Below are 24,417 nucleotides of genomic sequence, written 5' to 3'. Positions count from 1 at the left end.
CGTATCTTTCTGTGTAAAATTCAGTGGCCGGATTTTTCGTTGATCCGAGAGCTTCACATACGGTTCGAACCATTCCACTTGATCAATCACGATTTTAAGGTCTTCGTCTTAATTTTGAACGATGGCATTCACATCACTTTTTGATTCTGTTAGAATCAGCTCATGCCTCGCGTTAACAATGATCTTGGGATATTCTTCAGCGAAGCCCAATATCATGTTCAGAGAAAGAACTACATCAAAGTTACTATCGGCATGAGTTAATTTTTTTGTTTCTTGAACGTCGAGCCGTCCAGCATTTTCCATAAGCCAACTCTGTCTAGGGTGGAGCGAAGCGAAACCCTTCAGCAGACTACTCAGACCAACGTTTTTGCATTTATCAATCTCTACAGCGTTTAATTCGAACCGTAGATCTTCGAACAAATGCCAGATGATGTTATTGACTAGGGTTGTGATCGCTGCTGCAGTGCCTTTCGATTTGACCAATTTTCCAGAAATATGCAGCGAACTTTTGATTGGTAGTGTGCATAGATCCTGATGCTGAGCGGTGATTCGAATCTCATCGCTGTTGCTGAAAGTTGACGATGCGTACAGTTTGTGAGCATGTATTTCTTGGTGTGCGATTGATTCGTCGAAGACGACAGGCGTTTGAACGCTCAAAATTTCTTCCTCCGTGGTACGTAGCCGGCAACGAAACAGCAGGATCGCAGATTTATTTGTCGGAAATTTCTTCTCCAAAAGGTATCAGCTTGAGACCCAGAGTTATAAGGAACTCCACGTTTCGACGTGTTAGCGGTTCGGGAATCGATCAATGACTGACTTGATCGGGACATCCGGACATGTTAACTTACTAATGTAACTTTTCCTGGGTAATCTGCTGTATACAATACCCATCTTTTATTACGATTTGACGTGCACTCTCACAGTTATAACTTCTCCACGAAAATTAACCAGGTCTCCGTCTTGATCGATTAACCAAAGCTGTATGTGATCTATGGTCTTGATGGTAATCGGAAGATAAAAGACATGCGACGGCACTTCGACAATCTTATATCCTCGCGGAACGGATAGCGAAAAATTTATGAATAGTGTGCACTTGGCGCTCATTGATATAGGCACCCGTTTCAATTCTACATTCGACTCACAATGCGTTGACCTTGGGAACAGCTGCAGGCATATCCGATCGGGGAGTTTGGTTGGCTGCCAATACACGGGGTATAAACCTGAGAAGCCGACCGATAGAATTGTTGGGTTCAAAATGTATGACGCGGTGACGTTTAATTTCGCTGCATAACGTATCATTATTCGGCTTCATAGTGATTTCAATGTCGGTATTCTTTTAACTCATTCTGAACATATTTTTCAATATCCTTAATCTTGTCACGGCCAGTAGATATGATGACTACTTTGTTAGATATATTCATTTTGTTGTGGCCCACGACGATCTTGGGGATGGAGTCAAAGGTTAACAATTCAACGAGACCAAGGGTGAAATTTTCGTTGCTTGCAAGTTCGATAGGTGGAAAATATTGCGCCTTGAGAATTGGAGACGTACTCGATATCTTCAACGAGAACGAATCATCCATGACTGCAAGTGTCAGATTCGCTTTATTAAATCACGTGTCACGGTTTTATGGCTCACCGCTTAGAAATTTCAGACACAAGTGGCCGCAATCGAAAGTATCGTAATTACGATATCTTTCATCGTTTTAGTTGACGCTACAAACACCGAGATATTTCACGAGGTCTAACGGAGGTCGAAGCTGACCGAAACTGTCTAAATAAACGAAATCGTTGCCACGTTTCTTGTATGCAATCCAGTGTGTCGCTGGACCATCTTTATCGTTAAGATTACCGACAGCTGCCTCGCTTTTACGCGGTCCGTTTTTGGGCATTTCATTGCGCATAAAAATATTCCGGAAGTACGGAATTTTCGTGATATTCGCAAACTTTAGCAACTTCCAGTTCTTTAGAGCTCTGCGTGGTAGCGTCAGATTTAGTTTTTGAAAGATGAAGACCAAAACCCTTCTTGTACGGCTTGAGATGGGAACTCTTACCTGATGCAATCGATTCCATTGTTTTGTTATGCCGTTTGCTTTCCTCTAATTCGCGTTTCGCCGTGCTTGCATCGTTTACAGCCTTCGTTATACCCGCAGCACCCCCTGCTAACGCACCCGCAGTACTGAGACCGGCAAAAGTAGCTATGAAAAAAATTCAATGCAGACTTAATGCTTGTTTCCGCTTTGTGGTTCAGAATCAATGACTTTTTTGCTGTGCGTATGATTTTCTCCAAGAAAACATTCTTCAGTTTTCGACACCCCATATCTATCTTCGTTATTACCTTGATTGTATTAGCTACAGCCCAAGCGGTTCACTACTATTTTATCTGCAGTGCTTCAAGCTTCAAGATTCACGCGATTTTTTGAATCAGCTATATCGTGTTCCTTGCACGCTGCGTCGAGAGGATTGATACCAGAATTCCCTCTCGCGAGTCTGAGCCAATTTTGTACTAGGTCCGCAGTATTGGTATCCGGGAACATGCAACTGGATCAAAAATTTATTGATAATGCTATTAACCGTTCCCACGTGCTCAATTTTACGAGGGTCACTGACGATCGCAAACGTACACGATCATGTCTGCTCTTCAACTGATGGAAATTATTCATAAACGACACATTTATAAAAAGTTCAACCACTCACGTTCGAGATGTGGTTCGAAACACAATTGACCATGCTGTATCTGATGAACATTGACAAATTTACGCAACAAAGTACAAAGCCAAAAACCGTTATGGTGAACTGTTACCGAGTAGTGTACCTGCGGTATTCTGTTGGCCGTCTAACTGTGGTAAAATCAATGCATTATTTGCGCGTATAATGTATCCAAATGGCTTGAGATTTGAAAACCTGTACGTTTACTCAAAATCTCTCAATTAACCGAAATACAGGTTTCTAAGCCAGGTGCTCAAAAGTGTCGACGGTGTTGAGTGCTTCTTCTTTAATGAGCACAAGCACATTATTGTACCGAAAGAGGCGCAACCTAACTCAATCATGATATGCGATGATGTAACGTGCGAGAAGCAGGACGACATACGCGCATACTTCTGTATGGGTAGACATCATGACGTATACTTTCTATCTTTGTCAGACCTATGTTCGAATCCCCAAGCATCTCGTGCGCGACAATACCCACTTGCTGGCCCTCTTTGAACAAGACAAAATGAACTTGAGACACGCGTACAACAACTAAATCAGCACAAATATGTCGTCCACATAGTTTAAAGACTTGCGTATGATATGCTGGAACGGTAATAAATATGGGTTCATTGTGATCGACAAGGGCAGAGAGCTCGATGATGGTCGATACAGGAAGGGATTTGACAATTTCATGAACATAACATAGGAATAAAATACACGATTATCGAAGCGTACGAATCAGTATCGTTGCATAGCTAGTTGCGTCAACATGCAGGGAATTTGTAAGAAAAAAAAGTCTTGCCTCATATCGCTCAAGCAAGTAATGCAATTCGTTGTAAGCATAGAATCCTAAAACGCGAGAAGACTCACTGCAGGAAAGAATGAAGTATCTCTTCAACTCGTGAAATTTCTCATTACGGGGTTTTTAGGGTCACTGATCACGAATCCGCTATTAAATTTGCGAAATTCAAGATGGCGGATTTAAGATGGTAGCGAAAAGTTTGGTAAATTGTGGAATTTTGCTGAAAATGACACGAAGGGGGTTTTTCGGGTCGCTGATTTCAAATCTAAACTCAGTTTTACAAAATTCAAAATTGCGTATTGAAGATGGTGGCGAAAAATTTAGGAACTTGTGGAATTTTGCTAAAAATGACACTTCGGGGGTTTTTTGGGTCGCTGATTACGAGCCCGAACTCAGATTTCCAAAATTCAAAATGGCGAACACCAAAATTTAGATCTTCGAGAATATCCATAAAAGTTTTCACTCGGGAGTTTTCGGGGTCACTGATTACACATCAATGAAAAATGTGCACTTATGGATTTTCGAAGAAGACAAGAGACGAGGACTAAATGGAAATATATGACCTGCAATGTACCACTGTGCCTTTTGCCAGACAGAAAAATGTAATAAAAAATTTTTTTTTCAATAAACAAAATAAAAAAAATGCAGCTAGAACTCTTTACGTCCTCGTCGTTAGCTCTTAGTTGTGCCAAGAGAGAGTGAATTTTCGAAATCTCATGGATATTTTCGAAGAATCACTTGTTGGTATCGGCCATATTGGGTCGACCATTTTGAATTAAGTGAATCTGACATTCTTTTCTTGATCAGTGACCCCGAAAACTCCTGAGAAAACTTTTATGGGTATTCTCGAAGATTTAAATTTTGGTGTCCGTCATCTTGAGTCCACCATTTAGAATTTTGAACATCTGAGTTCCGATTCGTAATCAGCGACCCGAAAAAACCCCAATGTGTCATTTTCAGCAAAATTCCACAATTTCCTAAATTTTTCGCTGCATCTTGAAACCAACATGTGGAATTTTGCAAATTGAAGTTTGGACTCGTAATCAGCGACCCTAAAAACCCAGTTTCACTGAATTTCAAGTTAGTTCCTTTGATAGATTCTTCATAGATTTTTCCGAAAAAAACGTAATTTTTGGAGTTTACTCCTTAAGAAACGATTTAAGTTATAGGGCCCGGTATGGAAATTATATGAGGAGTAAGATCAAGTGTAACACGAACACTTGAGGCGTTATAGAAAGAGACAAACATATATATTGAACGAGCAAACGAATACATTACACAGCGTATCCTATAGTCGGGGTCTCCTCTTTGTGCGGTGCTTCGTAGTCTCACTGTATAGTTCACTACCTCTGGTCTGAGAGTTGAATGTGTGCGTATGTTTGTACGTGTGTGTTGTGTGCCTGCGTATGAATTTATGAGACGTAACGTTATCACGCCAAAATATTTGAAAATATGAAAGAAATTGATTTAGATGATAATGAAGAAGAATCCGAAAAACACATGGATGCGGTTAATTGGTAAGCTTATCGTTTACATTTATGAATAATATACATTTCAAATACGAACAACTAGATCTTTTATTTAGTGTTTTTATTATTTTTGATTAATTGATTTAATATACATATTTTATATTTGTATAATATTTTATATTACTTGTATTAACCCTTAGCGGCAGACATTTTTCCTTACTTACTATCAACTTGAATTTTGTACTCGAGGGTTTTCGGGGTCGCTGATTACGAATCCGCAGTCAAAATTTGAAAATTCAAGATGGCGGATTCAATATGGCAGACCAAAACGCAAAAAGTCGTTTGACGAGAGCGAAAGTTGGTACGCGGGGGTTTTCAGGGTCGCTGATTACAAATCCGCACTCAAAAGTTAGAAATTCAAGATGGCGGATTCAATATGGCGGACCAAAACGCAAAAAGTGGTTTGACAAGTGTGAAAGTTGGTACTCGGGGGCTTTCAGGGTCGCCGATTATGAATCCGCAATCGAAAGTTAAAAATTCAAGATGGCAGACCAAAACTCTGAAATCGTTTGACGAGACCGAAAGTTGGTACTCGGGGATTTTCGGGGTCGCTAATTACGAATCTGCACTCAAAAGTTGGAAATTCGAGATGGCGGATCCAATATGGCAGAACAAAACGCAAAAAGTCGCTTGACGAAAGCGAAAGTTGGGACTCGAAAGTTTTCGGAGTCGCTAATCACGAATCCGCACTCAAAACTTGGAAATTCAAGATGACGGATCCAATATGGCGGATCGAAAATGTAAAAAGTCGTTTGACGGGAACGAAAGTTGGTACTCAGGGGTTTTTGCGGTCACTTATTACGAATATGCACTCAAAATTTGGAAATTTTTGAAGTAATATAAATAATCCGAATAATTACAGATATATGTTTGTTTCTCTCATCATTTTGGAAGATGCGTTCATTTACCCTCTTTTTCTATTCGATATATGTCATAATTATCGTTCGTAAGGAGTTAACTCCAGTCGTGCGTCGAAGCTGACACACGCTTTCTTTTTTAGTTTGTTTATTTATAAATCTTATATTATAAAAAATTATGCTAATGAGACTGTATTTTTATGTTCGTTCATTACTAAAGTAACTGAAAAGTGCAAAAAACCGTATCTGAATATGTAAAAAAGTGAATAAATTAGAAAAATTCAAGAAATCATTCCACGTTCCCACCATGCTTCAAAGGGTTAAACCTGTGGTAACTTCGTTGCAGGAATCAGTCAGTGTTTCTCAAGGCACGAAACCTTTGCAAGAAGAGGTGAAGGAAGAAATCGAAACTGAAATGAAGGATGAGCAGAAGAATGAAATCGAATCTAAACCGGAAAATTCTTTTGGAGCTATGGGAGAAAAGGGAGAAAATCAAACTATCACAGATACATCCGCGAGATCGGAGAATGATTATCTCGAGATGATGAAGGATAAACAAAGCCAGCATGAGTTGGATAATGTGTACGGCGTACGGAGCCTTTCTACTGCTGGACTGATGGTTGGTGACTCACCGATAAACTTCGAGCACAATTTCATTAGCATAGGAGATACGCTCTCCCCGAAAACTGAGGGACTGCTGGAGTTATTGTTTAAAAAAATTCCAAATAGCAATCATGTTACTCCCAACGACGAGGAGAAATATGGGATTATCGTTTTCGCAACAAATGCTCACAGAAAATACTTTAGCGATACCGAGCCTATCCAAAACACTCAGGGTGCCAAATTCAAGCATTTAATTTCAGAGCTACTTAATATTTCTACATCAGGCGAAGGTGCATCATCATCATCATCATTACAGATGTTGAACCGTAGGAGCAAAGGTGTTTTGCTACCTCAGGCTTCGATTACTCGACAAAGTGTTAAAGCAGATTATATTTTCTGGGACGACGCTAACAAGTTAGTGGAACGTCTTCGTTTGCTTATGTGTCACAAGACGCTGGGAATACAAGTCATAACAACGAAGTCATGTCGATTCTCGAAGTATTATGGGAAGCCGGAATCTGCATTTATTACCCTAGTCTCATCGTTTTTACAATCAGTTTCGAGATGAGCGTCGACGTGTTCGGACGTCAGCTGAATAAAAATACGGCTGCGAACACTCGCCGTCCTCCGGGTGACGGATTTAATAAGCTTGATCCCGTGTAAGCGAGCTTAAATTTCTCCTACTTTTAATTCGAGTAGTGGTTAATATCTCTACAAATTTTCAACACGATTGTCTCATAGATTAACGAGATAATCACGGTTAAAGTCAGTACTGGTAACACGTCTTCCCCATACTAGGCCAATAAAACGCACACGTTTTTTGTTGTCACAACTAACTGAGCCGCGCTAATTTGATGAAAAACTAACATTTGACAGAGCAAAAAATTAGAATTTTATTTGTCTTAGATTCAAACTTTTTCACTCATAGGAGTTTTTGATAAACGTACACAAAGTTCAACATTTATCACGAAATTTCTGGCACGACGGTCGAGAGGGGAGCGTCGCGTAGCAGTAAGACTGCGTCGGGTGTATATATACGTGTACACTGTCGCATCCGCTCTGCGACTGCGCGCGGTGTGTATACATGTACACTACTACATCCAGTCTGAGACTTTGCCCACTGCTATCCCCAATGTATTTATATGTACCCTACTATATATATTCACCAATTAGATTCAGTGACAATATACATAAAAACGGACAATTTTTCACTAAGAGAAATAATTAATCACATGCTTTTATTCTCAGTCATTTTTATTTGACATCATGTTTTGTTACACAGATTTATATTCAATATAGAGTAGAAAAGTGAATTATGCAGTGAATAACAAATCCAAAACTGAAGAAAATCTTTATAACGGCATAGATCTTTCATCTTACAAATGTAACAAACTATCACAAGCATATTACAGCTTATCACTCGTTCGCGTAAATCAATTTACGCTGACTAACGTTCTTTGCAAGAAAATCAGTAAGAGCCAGTAATATTCTTTTACTATCGGTGACCAGAGGCTTCTTATTGATTATTCGTTCTGATAATAAATTAACGACTCCATTTTTTCCACTAGTTTTTTGAACTTCTTTCAGTCTGTCGTACGTAATACCAGCGCTGGCCATTTTTTTGAGCATTGAGCAAATAAGGCAATGCCATCGCAACTTTTCTGTTATGTATGCAATTATTTAATGTTTCAATAAATCGTTTGCATGTTGTAAAGAAAATGGCAATGTCAATAGCAACAACGCTGAGTTGTTCCAGTATTTCTACGTCATATAACGCATCGTGAAAACGTGTGTTGGTCTTTAAATTTAGAATATCTTCAGCTAATTTCTCTAGCTTGAACATTCCTGGTCCCTTTCGCTCGGGATGATTTTTTTTCAATAATGGCAACGTATCTGAAAAGCCAACGACAACTGATCGGAAGTCTTCAGTCATCGAATGACCGTTGACAGCAAGGACTAAACGTGTTGTATCAAATGTGGCCTTGTGAGCAACAAGTAGACAAGGTTTTTTAAATAGTTTTAAGAATTCATAAAAAGTAACCAGCGCATCTTTAATGGGGATTGAATCAACTCTTTGATCATGTAAATGCAATTCCCGTGCCACATTGTTCAACCCAATAACTGCAGATGCTCTCGCGTCTACTACTTGGGTTGGATTTACATATGAGCAGAATCTGAAACCCTGAGACTTAGCTGCAATTTGCAGTATGTCTGAAGAGTGAGACAATCCAGAAGTTTCGAGGTCAAAATATATTAATTCGTAGTTGTCGGGAATTAATTTTAAAAGTTTTTTTTCGGACGGATCAGAGTAATTTGTACAAGCGATGTCTGGGTCAAACTCTAAACCACAACCTGACTGATATTGCACTCCTGCTGTTTCACGTTTTTTTCGTAAATTTTCCCTGTCTACGCGCAATTGCTTCCGTCTAGCTTTTGTAGCGGGAAATTTTTCTCGAGTTGATCTAGCTTTTCGTATTGCATCGCTTCTTTTCGCCAATTCTGATGTGAAGACACCCGGTGTCATTTGTGCCTTTTTTCTCACATCACACATATTTTTCACCTTCATTCAGAGAACAAACACAAGCTGCATAGCAATAATCGCACGATTCGCTCAAAGAAAAACAGTCGCACTTACGTGCTTTTCGAGCCATCATTGAGTTCACACTCTCGTTAGTTTGGCTGGACGCGCGTACTGCAAATTTCGAAGCATTATCTGCATATTTCTTCAGCAGTTTCATCGATTGCTCATATAATTGACTATTTTTCAATTGCACTCTATGTTGGCCATTTTTTTCCGAACTACGTGCGCACCATATTCCACAATTTTCGTGGTTCCCAAAAAAATGATCAGGCAATTTACGCAATGCAGCTGCAAGATCGGCGGTCTTCCCTTCGTTCTGCGCGCAACAATACGCAAAACAAATTTTTATATGCTTAATGACATTTTTTCCTCCGAGTTCAGAGAAACGAGAACGCAGTGCATATAACTCGTTAGAAAAATTTTTCGTCAAATGATTGGAATCGGCCAGCTTGAAAATGTGCTGAGATCTCTCTCGGCGTATTGCTGCTATCGTTGAACAGTCTTCATCCCCGATGACAACTCGAATGTCGAGCCCTGCCTCCTTGATAATACTGCTGCGATTGAGTAATTGAGCTCCAACAGACGCTTCCATGGCCTTGGCGCTGCCATCATAATTTTGCCGACAGTCATGATCTTCTTTTGGATATCCTAGATCGCATTTTTTGCATTTACGATTGCGCGTTGCGAAATCTTATATTTTATTGCTGAGGAGCCCGATTATTGCGCCGTACCCGTTCAGACTATCGTAGCTGCGTCCATTGCCACACTTACTCCATCCCATGTCATACGATACAATTATATTTATGACATGATTCGGGGCGTTATCAAAATCTGGTCTATCGGTATCGTCAGTCCTAGGCCGCATGAAGTCTGCGAGGGGGTAAATTTCGTCCAATATTTCCTGAGGCCTAAAAATTTTGAATAACAAAAAAACCAATCACAATGCATTTTCCACCTTTCGAGTTTTCTTATTCTGTTTGTGTTACATTTGTTTATTTTTGTATTGGTCTTGTACATTTCATACTATATTAGAGATTGAGGGGTTCGAGGTTTGGTGTAATCGCTGTATATTTTTTTATTCATATAATTGATCAATATTATTTTTATTTGTCTATTATAACTTTTGGTATTTGAATAAAATTTTTTTTAGACAGATCTCTGTTTCAAATGACTAAACTAATGTATTCATTCACGAATACGATATTGTTGGAATTAGGACGCTGAAGTTTGAAAAGTTGAGGTCCAACGAAAATTACGTTTTTTTTAAAATTGTTCGTTCAATTTCAAAAACCATGAAAATTTTCGTACCGTTTTGTCTTTGGATCCTGAAAACTAATCGTTTTCTTGTCCTGGCCAAATATTGAATGAGAATCTCGAGCTCGGCTCAAGAAAAAACAGAATTCCGTTGCATTTCAACGGTGCAAACTTCACCATGGTTTGAAATTAATCATTGAAATCTAACAGTATATTTGTATGTACAATTCATGCTGCGAGGTGCTTACAACCACTTATTAATCTGATGCCAAACTTGTTGACTTATATACAATTGAGTAAGAAACATTATCAATAGATTTTTGACATGAATAGGACGAATTCAGGTACGATAAAACGGAAATTTTATACGGAAGTATTATTTTATGATAATACTGCAGTATCCTTGTTTGTTATGCAATAATTCCACCAATATCCTTTTCATGAAAAAAATCTTAGTTATGCCATTCAAGAGAATGAAATGTTTTGTCACAGTGACAGACAGCTTACAATTTATTACGCAGCGTATCGATATGCTCTATGACTAAATTTCGTTCCTCCGCTGCTGCACCTTGGCAACTGTCCTTGGCAGTTTCTTCGATGAGTGGACCGATTTCACGTTCATACCGCTTGTATGTTTCCTCACTCAAGACCGGCATATCTATGCACATTGCAATTTTCCTCAGTGCATTGCATCCTGCTTCGGAGTGAACGGCACCTATGAATTCACAGTTTGAGGTTAGGTTTTGAGGTTAGATTCTCATTTCCAATGACAAAATTGAAAATATTCAGTTTATGCATGCATAATCGATTAGTTATGAGGAGAAAATATCGAAGAGCAGATAATAATTGCATAATAACATACCAAGTACAGCTGCAGTGTTAGCGTCATAATAACGATGACCGTCGTTGAAGTGTGACTTGCTTGAGTGGCATTTCGTTAGCGTGGAGCAAGTATCACATTTCATAGTCCAAATGTAGATAAAAGCCCATTGTTTTTTCTTCCACGATATGATTAAATGCCAACTGTTTTTCACAATTGCTGCATATCATGTTTTTGTTGACTTCATTAGGATCGATCAATCGCATGCCACGGAGGATGGTCGTTGGCTTTTCGATACGTGCCACATCTGGCTTTTCTTCATTCCGCTCGAAGAGCTTCAATCTACCAGCAACCACGGTCTTTTTTTTCCATTTCCCTTTATATCGTACCAAAGTTTCTGTATTCACTTTCAACATAACCACACTTTTGTTTCGTAGAAAAATCACAGTACGCACAACGGTCTTTGGTATACACACGGTACTAGCGAGTCCGTGGCGGCCGACGCTGCGGTGTTGCCACGATCAGTCTCCGCGCGTTGTTCATTGTGTGCGCCTATCGATGTAGTCATGGGCGAATGTGAGTGAACTGTACTAGATCAAAAGTTGACGCAGGATTCGGGAAATCGCGTATGCAGAACATTACTTTGCTCGTTCTTGAATAGCATATCAGTCATTTATAATAAACATATATGCATCAATACATATGATTGAATCAATTGAGACCCTACGACTGATTTTATTTTCGCATTGCAATTATTGAAAAATACAGCAAGTGGATTAACTTTTGGAACCGTTCGGTCCGTAGTTATGCCTTAATATAACAGTGGACGGGCATTACGATATACAGAACAAAAGACTGTGCAACGTGGCAGATGCCGTGAAACAAAATAATACCGTAACTTCAAAAATCTTGTGATAAAAATTTAACTTGTTGCAAAAACGAATGGACACCCTAGATCAAATGATCAAAGCTTTGGAGATCACCCCGGGAAAGCCTTGGGATACCTTTTATGTAGATTTAAGAACAGATGTTAAGAACCTGTTGAATCGAAACGCCGAAATCTTTTCCAAGTTGGACATTAGACTAACAGCATCAGAACAATCAACAAGAAAAGCTAGTGCTGGTAACGGAATTGCATAAGTCTGCACGTCGGAATTACTCGAGTCGCCGTGTATACGTGCGCGGCATCGACGAGACCTGGCATGTAGATCTTGTTGATATGATTTTGTACGCGGGACAAAACAGAGACCACATATACATATATGCTTACAGTCATAGATATATATTCTTCCAAAATATGCGTGAGTTATACTGATAAAGAGCTAGTCCGGGGATGATATTACAAAGGTGATATAGTCTGTGCTACTTCCAGGACGAGTTCGGAAAAAACTACACATGGACAGAGGAAAGAAATTTTACAACTCAAAATTTGAATTTTTACGAGACTCTATAAAATCAAACTTTGTTCCACATACAGTGATTTGAAGGCTTCGATCTGTGAAAATTTTAATCGTACGCTGAAAAGTAAAATGTGAAAATAGTTAAACATTCAAGGACGTATCAAGTGGCTCAACATTTTAGTTGATTTGGTATCAGGTTACAACACCACCAAACACCGAACCGTAAGAATAAAACCATCGGATGTCATCGTTGCGAACGGAAGGCTATTATTACTTCAGGCGTACTGACGGCTTCGAGTGATACCTACTAAACCGGCAAAGTTCAAAACTGGTGACAAAGTTCAAATCAGCAGATTCAAAAATGTCTTCAAGAAAGATTACACTCCCAATTAGACGACTAAAATATTCACAATTAGTCAAATAGATAATACTTACCCAGGTAGCATTCTGTCGCAAGTTCACGTTATGGTCGTCACGTGGCGCGTGCATGGCTCTGGCGGCAGACCACTATCTGCCTGTTTCCGCAGTTGTAGGAAGACGTGCGCATGTGTGCTTTCGACAGAAGCTTGCTGCAGATCATGCATGATTCTCGAAGGGTCTGCCGGTATTCACGAAGAGCAGAATGCACAGGCTCTCATTGGCAAATAAAAAAAAAAGAAAACTATATATTGTGAGATTTTCTCATTTATTTCAAATATAAGGTTCAAAACCACAGAACATGGCAGGTCATATAAGGATTGACTATAATTGTTGTACTATATAATTATAATAATATTTATATTTTATATTATTGATATGTGGCTATAGTAAAATATATGATATATTACACCCATATACTCGTACATATATAGGTATAATATAAGTTTGCATATTTTTTACTGTTACTTAAAGATAATTAGTTATAAACGTGTTACAGTTACTAGCGAGCAAAAATGAACAAGAAAAACGCTGACTTACAGATCTATGTCTACAACAAGACTAGAAGAAACCCTGAAACCGTTGTACAGTTATTAATATAAATACATCTTTTGTTACATTTTTATACGTTGTAGCTTAAAATTATCATTAACCACAGTTTATAATAGTATTGATAAACTTATATCAAATGAGTAGAATAGTAGATAAAAAATACTTTATATAAAGGTCAGAAGACTAAAATTTATACTGTATCTAATTTTTAGCTATTTTATAGCTATGTTAGTACAAACCCGCCGCATTTGTTGATATAGGTATGTTTCTTTGGAACACATATAGTTACGTATCACTGGTGGATATCACAGCTGCAGTCAAAATTATAAATACTGTGCTTGAGCATAAACATAAAAACTAACATCACAGCTATACGTACTAAAATATTTCTTAGTCAAACAAAGTACATGAGTACGTATGTTTGAATACGCGTAGGAACTTTAATAGTCAAATTGCAGGCCTCTTATTCCGCAGTGTTACTGTCCTGGGTGTTCAACCTCGTAACGATTAGCCATTTCAGCCATATATTTTTGTCTGTGACCCTCCACGTGGACAGAGCGATTAGCACGTCGTTTTGCATCCCGCAATCTTTGTTTTGCGCCCCGAATTGCCTCTTGCATCAGTCTCGCAAATTCTGTACGATCATGTGGCTGTGGTATTGTTCGACACTCACGTAAGGCATCTGCGTAAACAATCATCGAAACCTTGCATTGAATATAGGGTAACGTATTATTAGTCAATAACGATAATCTTAGTCATACACACCAAAAAATACCTTTCCCATACAGGTATTAAATAACGGTCGCAGATTCTCTTTATCTGAAACAGTCTTTCCAGTCCAAGAGAATTTTTGTGTGAGGCTATCCGTCATGGCTTCCTTCAAAAATTGGTTGAGAGCATCTCTAGCTGTGACACTACCAACGTTAATAAGATAGTGTCTCTGAAATCCATATCACTCGTTTTTAAACTTGCAATAAACGTCACTGAAATTAGTTACCACCCGAGAAAAAATACAGTATCGGGTGATATGATAAAACTATAATGCTTACTAGAGATCGTTGTCTTTCAGGATCTTCTTCAAACTCTTGGAATACCTCCAAGGAATCAAGAGGGAACCCTGGTGGCTTCTCATATGGGTACGCCCGTTCAATATCCTGCTCTTTTTTAATCATTTGTCTGCAAGAATATTATTTGTGGAACCAGCTTATCATGCAAGCAGTGGCATAATGAACAATCTTAATTTGGAATTCAGTTTTAAGTTGTTTTTTTTCAACTATAACACCTGTTGTACCGCCATCTTTCAATTTCATATACATTGCAGTAGATGCGAATAATATCAGGAAATGAAAAATGGAACCTCAGATAATATATGAATGCATTACTTGATAACTGTTTCGAAATGCTGGTAACGATTCTCTGCATAGTTGTTAAGCTTGGTCATGTCTTCACGGTGGTCCTTTCGAATTCTCATTGCAAAGTCTAGAAAGCATTGCTTTTGTCGCTCCTCATGCTGTTGAAGAAGATCTTGCAAACTGTCAATGGTGGATCGGGCAATACGCTCAAGTGTCTGCTCTGAAGACACAGTCGGTGTGTGGTAACGATTTTCTTCAACTGTACCTGTGAGTTTGTAGTCAAAACGTATTAGTGAATGAAAAACACTTGAGTCAGTTTTTACAGCAAAGATCAGAATTGTTATATTAACCTGATACAGTGACCGGACGTAGATTCACTGATGCTCCATGTGAATTCAAAGGAATATGATTATTTTGCTCTTCCACGTGATTTTGTCGTCTTGTGGTTAGTCGTACTACATCGCTAAATGTTATAGAGTTGCTCGAGTGTAATTGTGAATTTGGGATGATTTCCTCAGAGTCATCATGATCACTGGCCAATTCAAAATGTTGTGAGTCTTTTGAAGTAATTTGATTCGCCATCATCGCAATGCGTTGCTCCATGGATACGCGCTTCTTTAGTAGGTTTGGAGCTGCAGTTCTCTCATCTGCGGACGACTCGGTTGTACAATATCGCTCTGGCATTTTGAATAATGCGTCCTTGGCTGCTCAGTGTTATTGATTTCTTCTGCATTTTACTGCACAGTTATTGAACACATGAAACAAAAGAAAAATTATACTGCGAAGAAAGAAAGAAATTTACATAATAATCTAGGATAGGAAAGTAGAAATACTTGGAAAATCTTCCGAAAAAACTCAAGCATGATGCAACAGGGTCATAATTACAACCACAACTCTATTTGAATTTGTGCCAGTACCAGACCAAAGCGGCATACGATAACATTTTGCTGCGACGTCTGACACTGCCACTAATTCAATATCACTCGAGACATTAGTACATTTGAAAATTCCTACGGACGATGATGATCTGCCAACATTGTATAAATTTTGTACAGTATTAAACTTCCTAGCTACGAGAACCTGATGACCACCTATATCTAGAATGTTACAAATCTCACAAAGAGATCCATCTTTAAGCATAACAGTGTTGTTACCGTCATTAATACTGAAAATTTTTTTGCCAGATTTCAATTTAGCGAATTGCCTGGCACTTGCATCGCAATTCTCAGGAAGGGGTCCAGCGTTGTGCAGTCCTAATAATCTGTTTTCATGGCTGTGGGATACTTTATTAAATGTTGTATAACAATCACGCTCCATCAGTCGCCGAGCAAATTGCTGAAGAGGACAATGTTGGTTCCTTACATATTTACGAAAGATAGGCATGTTATTTTCATATGGAAAAGCGGAAAATGAATCTAGAACACCAAATCGTCGGTAATCGTCAACCAGATGCAACAGACCATGTACATTGTAACTCAGAAATGCTGGGCCATATAAGTCTTCTGCAGATGTGACGAACAATTTCAAAGCATATTCTGCGAATAAAAGATCTTCAGGTGATGCGGACGAAGTTGAAAGTATGCGAATAGCTATATGAAGAAGCAGGAAGTGTAGGTAGTAGTCAGGTTCTAATACACCATATAGCACGACAGGGCCAGTATACAAGAGGAACTGGCGAAACTCAGTTGCTTTGTAGCGTTTGAATTCAGAAATTGGCCTAGGAGGACGTGAGAACTCTCGTGGACATAGTTTTCCAATATCTTTTAGACGTGAAGATATTACACTGATTTGTCGGCCTGACCACTTTGCAGCACGAGAAAACTTACCGTCAACCCCTGCTTCGATCAGTTTCTTCATTACCCCTAAGAATGCAAGGTGCATTTCATCATATGGTACACCTGTTACCCTACCTATTCTAAGAAGAGTGAGAGGGCTGCCTCCCTCCTTGTGGTGATCCTCTTCAAGTTCCTGGTCGTATTCTATGTCAGCTCGCAAACGGTGGTCAGTACCTCGGAATATCATTCTACCTTCGAACCTTGAGCCTATAACTTTGCATTTAGAGCACGGTTTTGAAGACATGTGTCCTTTATGGTTTAATATAAAACCTCTAGCCGGAGCATCAGCTATGAAGCATCTGAATTTTATTTTTACTAAATGATTCTTGAAATGGATACCACCGCTGGCGAAAACCTCTTGGACTTCATTTGTGAACATTTTAAAGAAATTGTTCGGGTCTCTTGGCTTACCCTTCCCATAATAGACACCTGCGATAAGTATAGAGCTATCAGGAATATTTATTATTCGGAACTGGATAGGCCAATACTGAGTTGAACCGTCTTTTGCACCAGCAGCTCCATCAGTACTAACATCGATTTCTAAGATATTAGGTATGGCATATGTGTGTTTCGACAGTTCTTTTAAAATTCCAGCAACAAAACCTACATGCCAATATTTTCCGGGTTCAACATCAATCAATTCAACGCGACGATTGCAAGTCCCAATCAATGTTCTTACATCTTGTGGAAGAGAGGCCAAACAGCGATGTGATCTGAGAACTGTAAGTATTGAGTTCGCCTGGACATTGTTGATGTTATTCTCAATAAAACAATCAGCTAACTGTGTTCGAAAGCAATTTTTTAATCGAATACTGCCTTCTTCACCCATAGACTGACTGTTACTATCGTCTTCACAGATAGCATCTGAATCTGAACACTCATATTCGGAAGAATTATCTTTCGCCTCGTGAGCTAAGTTATTCCAAGTAACCGAACTTTGCGGTTCGTGAGGAGGACTGTCATTTGGTAAAATAGATGCTACGACGTTTCCATTATTCAAAGATATTTCCTCAGAACTATCATTATTGACGATATTGCAACGTAAATAAGGATTAGCATCGGCATGCCTCGCCATTCTACGGTCATTTAAACGATTACGCCGTTGCCTTTGTGTGAGTTGACTAAAGGGGTTTCGTTTCAGCCTAATCATGATTCAGGCATGTATATAGACAAGCTACAGAAATTATTAATAATATTGCATATATAGTTATAGTAGAGGCAACAAATACAAATCTTTGAGAATTACGGGACTTGAAATTTGACGAAATATCACTTTCGTACGTAAAAGTAATAGCAATGGCCAAAAGTTTAACTTAAAAAGTGAGCTAATATAGGTAATATTGTATTATATGTCAACATTTGAACCCGACATGCAGGTCTCCATATGTGCATTAATTTTGAAAGATAATTTGAAACGACACTTAATCTGTGAAATGAAGTATTGTGTTTCTTTTTGTTTTCCTTCCAGCACCGCGTGTACGTCTTACGGCTGATAAAATGTCGTCGACAATATCTTTACACGTTTTACTGGGATGCCCAAGCTTCCCCGGTTCCCGCTATTATTGTATGTAATATATAGGGTATAAGCATCCTGCGCGCACGTGCGGGAAGGTTGCGAAGTACGAAGAACAGAATTCCGGCAGACGTCGCATGAATGCTGCAGCAAGCGCTGTTAGACAGTCCCTTACAGCTTTGCTGTTTGCTCGCTTGTTTTGCGTCGCCATACACCAATCATGCATTATTCTGCCGTATGGCGCTGCCGATCAAGATCTTGCATGATCTGACGGCGCATGAAATGCTACCTGGGTTTCCTGTGACGTACAAGCTCAAAGACTATTAAAATAAACCCATTCGCTGACGGTTTCTACGAATGGGAACTCCTCAAGGTTGAATATCCGGACATCTATGTCGTGGAGAAGATCCTCAAGAAGCGTGGAAATTTTGTGTGCAGCAAATGGTTAGGTTCTGACAGTTAGGATCTAAGGCAGCGTGGAGATAGCAGCGTTAGTGCGGCATGATCTGGCGACGCCTCGAGGAGTTCACTTCGAGCACTGACAATTAACGCGGTTACCAAGCTTAAATACGTGTGTACCTTGTCAATTTAGAATTAGAAAGAAGAGTGCCTCTCGATCGTAATAAACTTTAATACTGTTGATGTGATATAGTACCCGAGATGTAGTTTCATTTTAATAGAGATTTTACAATTCTCTACAATTGAATGAATATAATTTTTTCAAATAAATATGTCTTTATTTTGCAATCCGTATGTATATTAAGTATGCGTCTTTATTGTACACCTTATATATATGTGACGTGGATTTTTCTTGTACCTCGGTAACTCGGAGAAATGACCGAGAACTTACTCTGTAGACAATAATTCGGCGGCCTGCGATGTCAGCGGAAAAACTGGATCTTACAAAAGATATCGCGAGATTCTGTTGGTCACCTGGCGTGATCAACACGCCTCGAAATCGTTATTTCGCTAGACCTCGGGAATTACCTCGAGCCCACGACATTAAACCTGTCATGATGGGTCTCCCAGAGTTCATGTATTATATACCGGGACAATCTCTAGAAATTATATTGTCAATACTAAAATTAGATTGAATTATTTGGCACATGCGCATTGACTGTATAGTTTCTACAGATTGTCCCGGTATAATTCCTCATGTCATTCGTAGGTGAACACAAAATGGCCGTGTGTGGTGGACATCCACCACCAGAAAGCCGGCGAAGAATTTCTCACAATATTTCCTTTTCTACATTTCTGTCTTTTTACAACTATCGTCCTTTACAGTAACTTTCGAGTGTCTGGGCCTAACCTCGCTAGCTGAGAGCCAATAGTTCGGGAGCCAGCTACATTTTTTTGTGACACATTTGATAAAGAATAATTTCATTACTTTCGTGTCATATTAACGCCTTCTTGATATAAAATCAACTCCTGCCGGCGCACCAGCGGGACAACGCTTATCAGCAGCTTATCAATGTTATTAAAAAAACGAGTAAATGACAAACATGATAAAAGCTGAAACTTCACCTATCGTTCAATGACATATCAGTTAGGAAAAAAATCACCTCCCGCCACCTGTATCGTTGAACGATGTACTCCTGTCATGGACCTAATGATGTGAAAAAAAAAAAAAATTGGCTGAAATGATAAAAGCTGAATTTTTTTTAACGGTAGTTTATTAATTAAGAAGGCCGAAAAACTTATGCTGCCAGCTATTTGTCGGAATCTGGCCTCGGCAGTATATATAGAAAAAAAAGGACGAGGCCAGGACGGCTCTCTTCTCGCTCGCTCACTCCCTAGGAACGCCGTAGGGAGAGAGTAGGCGAGAAGAGAGCCATCTTGCATCGCTAGGCCAGGACGGCAGGATGCGTATTGTTCTTTATTCAGTTCGCTTCTTGCTCTGCTGGAGTACGGACGGCTAAATCAGTTTCTGCGATGGTTACACTGAAGCCAATGTGCGTTTAAAAAAAAAAAATGATTAAAAATACTTTCTTTCACACAAGAACGTTTTAATAAATGTGCTGAAATTTTGAGAATTCGTAAAGCATATAAATTCCAATGGAGCAACGTACAATTGCCACCAACTTTAAGTGACATTGATGGTTACCATTCAAAGTGTTTGAGCAATTTCAGTTCATTGAAAGCCAAATATAAACAATCTGGTAACTAATCTGGTAACTCTGGAAGTGAACAGCAACCGTTATCAGAGCCTTCGAAATCTGCGGTTTCAAAGTAAGCATGAATAATTACTCAATTTATTATTCTCTCAGTTATTTGAGTACAAGTTTTAAGGCGTTGATTTACGATCTTGTGATTTCAATAGATAAAATGAAACATTATCTTCCATATTTATTAGTTTTATTGACGTGAGAATTGTATTTCAGTGAAAACATTGAAACAAAAGTAGTCTCCAAGCCTACGGTAGAAGAATCCGGGGAATCAATGTGTGATGACTCAATTGTCGCATCAGAAGACCTTGACGACGATCCGGCTGAGGATGTGGAAATGGATCATAAAAAAACATGTATTTTCTGCAACACCGAACGCAAAAAGTTAAAAGGTCGTTGGAAAAATTTACATAGGTGTAGCACGGAAAGTGCTATTGAAAATATAAAGTCCCAGGCTACAGAGTGCAATAACCAAAGTTTACTGCAGGAAATTGACAGAAGATTATCGCAAGGACACCCGATTTTATATCACGTAATTTGCATTGTTGTATTCAACAATCGATTCAGATCGCAAATAACTGCGCAGAAAAGAGAAGTCTGATTGGCACAAGACACGAGAAACAGGTAGTGCAGCATTTGAAGACGTTTGTTCATTTGTCGAAGAAAATATAGTTCGGAACAACAACATGTATTTTCTAGACTTTCTTCGGAACATGAATGTTGAAAATCTCACTCAGGATATGGACGCTGTTAAAAAATAATCACAGACATTCTCTACACGGTATTTGGAAGAGAGATTGTTGAAAAAATATCCGAAAGCAATAGCTGTTATAGAGATGAAGAAGCGGAGAATAGTGAAACCTTATGCAGGCGTTGCACTTCAACATATCGATTTTGAAATTTTCCAAGACAAAGACGTCGTACAAAAAGCAGCACTCATTTTGCGTAGGTCAATTCGAACAATAGAAAAAAAAGCGTTATCAGAAAAAATTGATGTTTCCGATTTGATAACCGGGGAGTGTACAGTTCCTAACATATTGACGGATTTTACAGACTCTAACTTCCAAAATGACGATGCCGAGAAAGTAGATGATCCCGAGGAAATGACCAGAAACCAGATAAGCGATATTGAGGATTCTGAAGAAGAAGATTTAGCGTGACTTGATATTTCATTAATGATTCCTGTTTGTCAATTGTTTAAATCAGTATTTCCATACTTATAAATATTTTTATACCTATCAATATTTTTATAATGTTTTTGTAAAATCATTTATCGAAAAAAATGAGAGAAAATTCATAGATGAATAATATTTTTTTGAGATGCCTTCAGAGTCGTTCCTGTACTGTGTGTCACTTATCCAAAAACAACTTCACAACCTCCTGCCGAGGCCAGGTTCCGACAAATAGCTGGCAGCATAAGTTTTTCTGCCTTCTTAATTAACCCATTAACATCCGAAATGACACTTTTCATATAGTCATGTTTGACCGATTGCTAACAACGCTAGGACAATGGGATTTTAATAAAAATTGGTACCCGACTATTTTCCAGGGGTTTCTTTCAAAACATCGAGGTAAGAAGCCATGGAAATTAGATTTTCTATGGAAAATTTGCAATTAAAAAAAAAAAAACAGCGAAATTTCGATGTAGTTTTTTGGAAAAACTATTTATATCGAATCTTTATAATACTCAAATCAGACTCTTTTTTGCAAAAATCGTGGAATTTTCATCTTCACTTTAAAAAAATATTGGTTAGGAATTTTTTTTTATCAATTATTTTCAAAAGCGGCTCGGAAAGGGTGAGAATTGACGTAAAAATTAAATAATGGTTTCTTGCTTGATTTCTCGAGCTAATTGTTATCTCTTGGGTTTAACTTTGGATATAACCTTGATTCAGTGTTTGAATTTCAAAAATTATGGAATTTTTGAAAATTAAAATTGGTGGCTTCAAGATGGCGGATGAAATCATTGAAAAAACGTTATTTGGTGCAAAAACTTTGTTCTAAGGGTTTTTGGGGTTCCCTGATTACGAATTTGAGATCAGTTTTCATAAAATACAAAATGGCGGATCCAATATGGTGGACAAAAATCAATATTACATGATTCTGCCCAAAAATTTTCTCTCAGGGGTTTTAGGGGTCTCTAATTACAAATATAAGTTTCGGTATGGGAAACTCATAAGAGTTGATCAAATATGGTGGACAAAAAATAGACATTAGATAATTCTGTACAAAAACTTGCTCTTTAGCGTTTGGGGACTACGCTGTTCGCGCATACGTATCTACTAACTAGCTTCGTCTTTTTCCCCGCCTTCCGCATTTCTACCATTTCATCCGAACTTTTTGTAACCTGATTTGTTTCGTAATAAACAATTTGTCAATCCCATATTACTGTGAACCATGATCTTTGGCGTCATACATTTACCAACATCCGGACAGCACCTGACCTTGTGTTCATCATCATCGACCTCCTCAAAAAACCAAAGCCCATCTGTAAGATCATCAATTTTTGTGGAAGCAAAACCACTGCTGCTTTTTCCAAACAGTGGACAAAATGTTGGCAGGAGTGTTTGAAAGTCGCCCTCCGCGCAACCGAATTTGGCGTTTCAATTCGGTTTTATCAGCAATCGCCCGGTTCTTTTCGATTTGTAGTATTGAAATACAGCTGCCACTACCACGAACAATGAATTTTACGTATCATTGATTGTTCAAACGAATGATTCTGAAAAGTTTCAATGGCTTATTCGTATAAAACACATAGTACAGGATAAAATGGAATGGTATTGAAATTTGGATGAGGGCAATGAAGAAAGATTGGTGTTTCAAATAATTTGATCACACATTAAATTTTTATTTTGTTTCACAATATTCAAAGTTGTATACGTGTACAAGTTCACCAGATAAGGTCAAAAATAACTACTAATCACAACTATTCTGAATTGAAAATTCTTATTCTTCCTATGAACTTAATTCTTTTTCTTCTTATGAACTATCGTACTTCTCATTCCCCTTATCAACTATGCTTTTGCTAGTTTTCAACAATTACTTTCAATTGAATATTGTTATTCTTCTTCTGAAGTAAACTATTGTTTCCCTACTTTTCGTCATCCGAATCGAAAGTAAGGGTGTCGAAAGCATCGTCAGAATCGTTAGCATAGCTAGTACCATATATCGTACACGTATAGGGGCGTCGGTTGACCCGTAAACCAAAGGGGCTGTAGCTTTTAGTGCATCTTCCAACCGTACTCATCGAAACGGAACGTTACGCAATTCGGAGACGTTGCATTCAGCAACATACTGGTGACGTATATCGTAAGTAAGATTTTTTGTTTCAGTGATCGGTAAGACGACGGGATAAGGCTCGAGTCGAAGCCTCTTAATTTTTCAAAAAAACATCATTCAATTCGTTTCCTGAGTATAATTTTTGGAAAACCTCGAATCTCGCAGCATCCACGCGCTTACAATTTTTCATTGAGTACATTTGTGACGTGAACTCTTGAAACATATCGATTATATTTTCGTTTTCCATATCCGTGATATCCTTTAGAGATGCGAAAACATTCAGCAAACGATCGTTTTCAATAACACAGCCGGAATTTTACAATTGAGGGTTGAACACTCGATTTCTGCTAAAATATATAGCCAAGAAATCTTCATATTTCAGGTAGTCTTTATTTAAAAATATAAAACGGAAGAGATTCGTACGGGCCGCGAGAAATGATGAATGACCAATAATCGGCTGAAAAATCCCCGACTTTGGAATAATTTATAAAATCTTGTTCGTTAAAACAATGATACCTAATATTTTGTCACCAAAGAAAACTAATTTACATTGAAATGTAACGAAAGACATAAGAAAGTATAAAAAACACAATGAAAACTGCTGAAAAATCATAAAATATCACATAAAATATGCCATTTCAATTGTTTAAACAATCAACGATACGTGAAATTCATTATTCGTGATAGTGGCAGGTGTATTTCAATAATACAAATCGAAAAGAACCGGGCGATTGCTGATAAAACCGAATTTAAATGCCAAATTC

The 24,417-nt window shown here is 38.4% G+C and overlaps 3 protein-coding genes across 8 annotated transcripts in view; 1 reads left to right on the top strand and 2 right to left on the bottom strand.

Moving 5' to 3' along the window:
* The window catches only part of LOC138190738 (two pore potassium channel protein sup-9-like), a 1,051,447-nt gene that overhangs the window by 104,279 nt on the left and 922,751 nt on the right, over positions 1 to 24,417 (top strand). The gene's annotated exons all lie outside the window — the stretch shown is intronic.
* LOC138191398 (uncharacterized) lies at positions 109 to 1,174 on the bottom strand. Its single transcript, XM_069138145.1, has 2 exons — positions 1,143 to 1,174; positions 109 to 568 (listed from the first exon to the last, which is right to left on the bottom strand). Exons 1-2 carry the CDS (start codon positions 1,172 to 1,174, stop codon positions 109 to 111), a joined length of 492 nt encoding a protein of 163 aa, XP_068994246.1.
* Positions 13,723 to 18,484, bottom strand: LOC124224923 (uncharacterized). 5 transcript variants are annotated; one of them, XR_011176817.1, is made up of 6 exons: positions 17,304 to 17,367; positions 15,212 to 17,125; positions 14,892 to 15,126; positions 14,559 to 14,685; positions 14,285 to 14,449; positions 13,723 to 14,191 (listed from the first exon to the last, which is right to left on the bottom strand). XR_011176817.1 is itself a non-coding variant. In XM_046637190.2 (5 exons), exons 1-5 carry the CDS (start codon positions 15,543 to 15,545, stop codon positions 13,986 to 13,988), a joined length of 1,077 nt encoding a protein of 358 aa, XP_046493146.1. In that variant the 5' UTR covers positions 15,546 to 15,712; the 3' UTR covers positions 13,723 to 13,985. The 5 variants fall into 5 exon arrangements, 2 of the variants coding, with proteins under 2 accessions (XP_046493146.1, XP_046493149.1); XR_006884945.2 differs by having other exon boundaries at positions 14,275 to 14,449; positions 15,212 to 18,484; XR_006884944.2 differs by having other exon boundaries at positions 15,212 to 18,484.

Source organism: Neodiprion pinetum, chromosome 1 (genome assembly GCF_021155775.2).
Source record: "Neodiprion pinetum isolate iyNeoPine1 chromosome 1, iyNeoPine1.2, whole genome shotgun sequence".
NCBI classification, from domain to species: domain Eukaryota; kingdom Metazoa; phylum Arthropoda; class Insecta; order Hymenoptera; family Diprionidae; genus Neodiprion; species Neodiprion pinetum.
The sequence above is the reverse complement of the archived record's forward strand: the minus strand, read 5'-3'. Positions and strand labels throughout refer to the sequence as shown.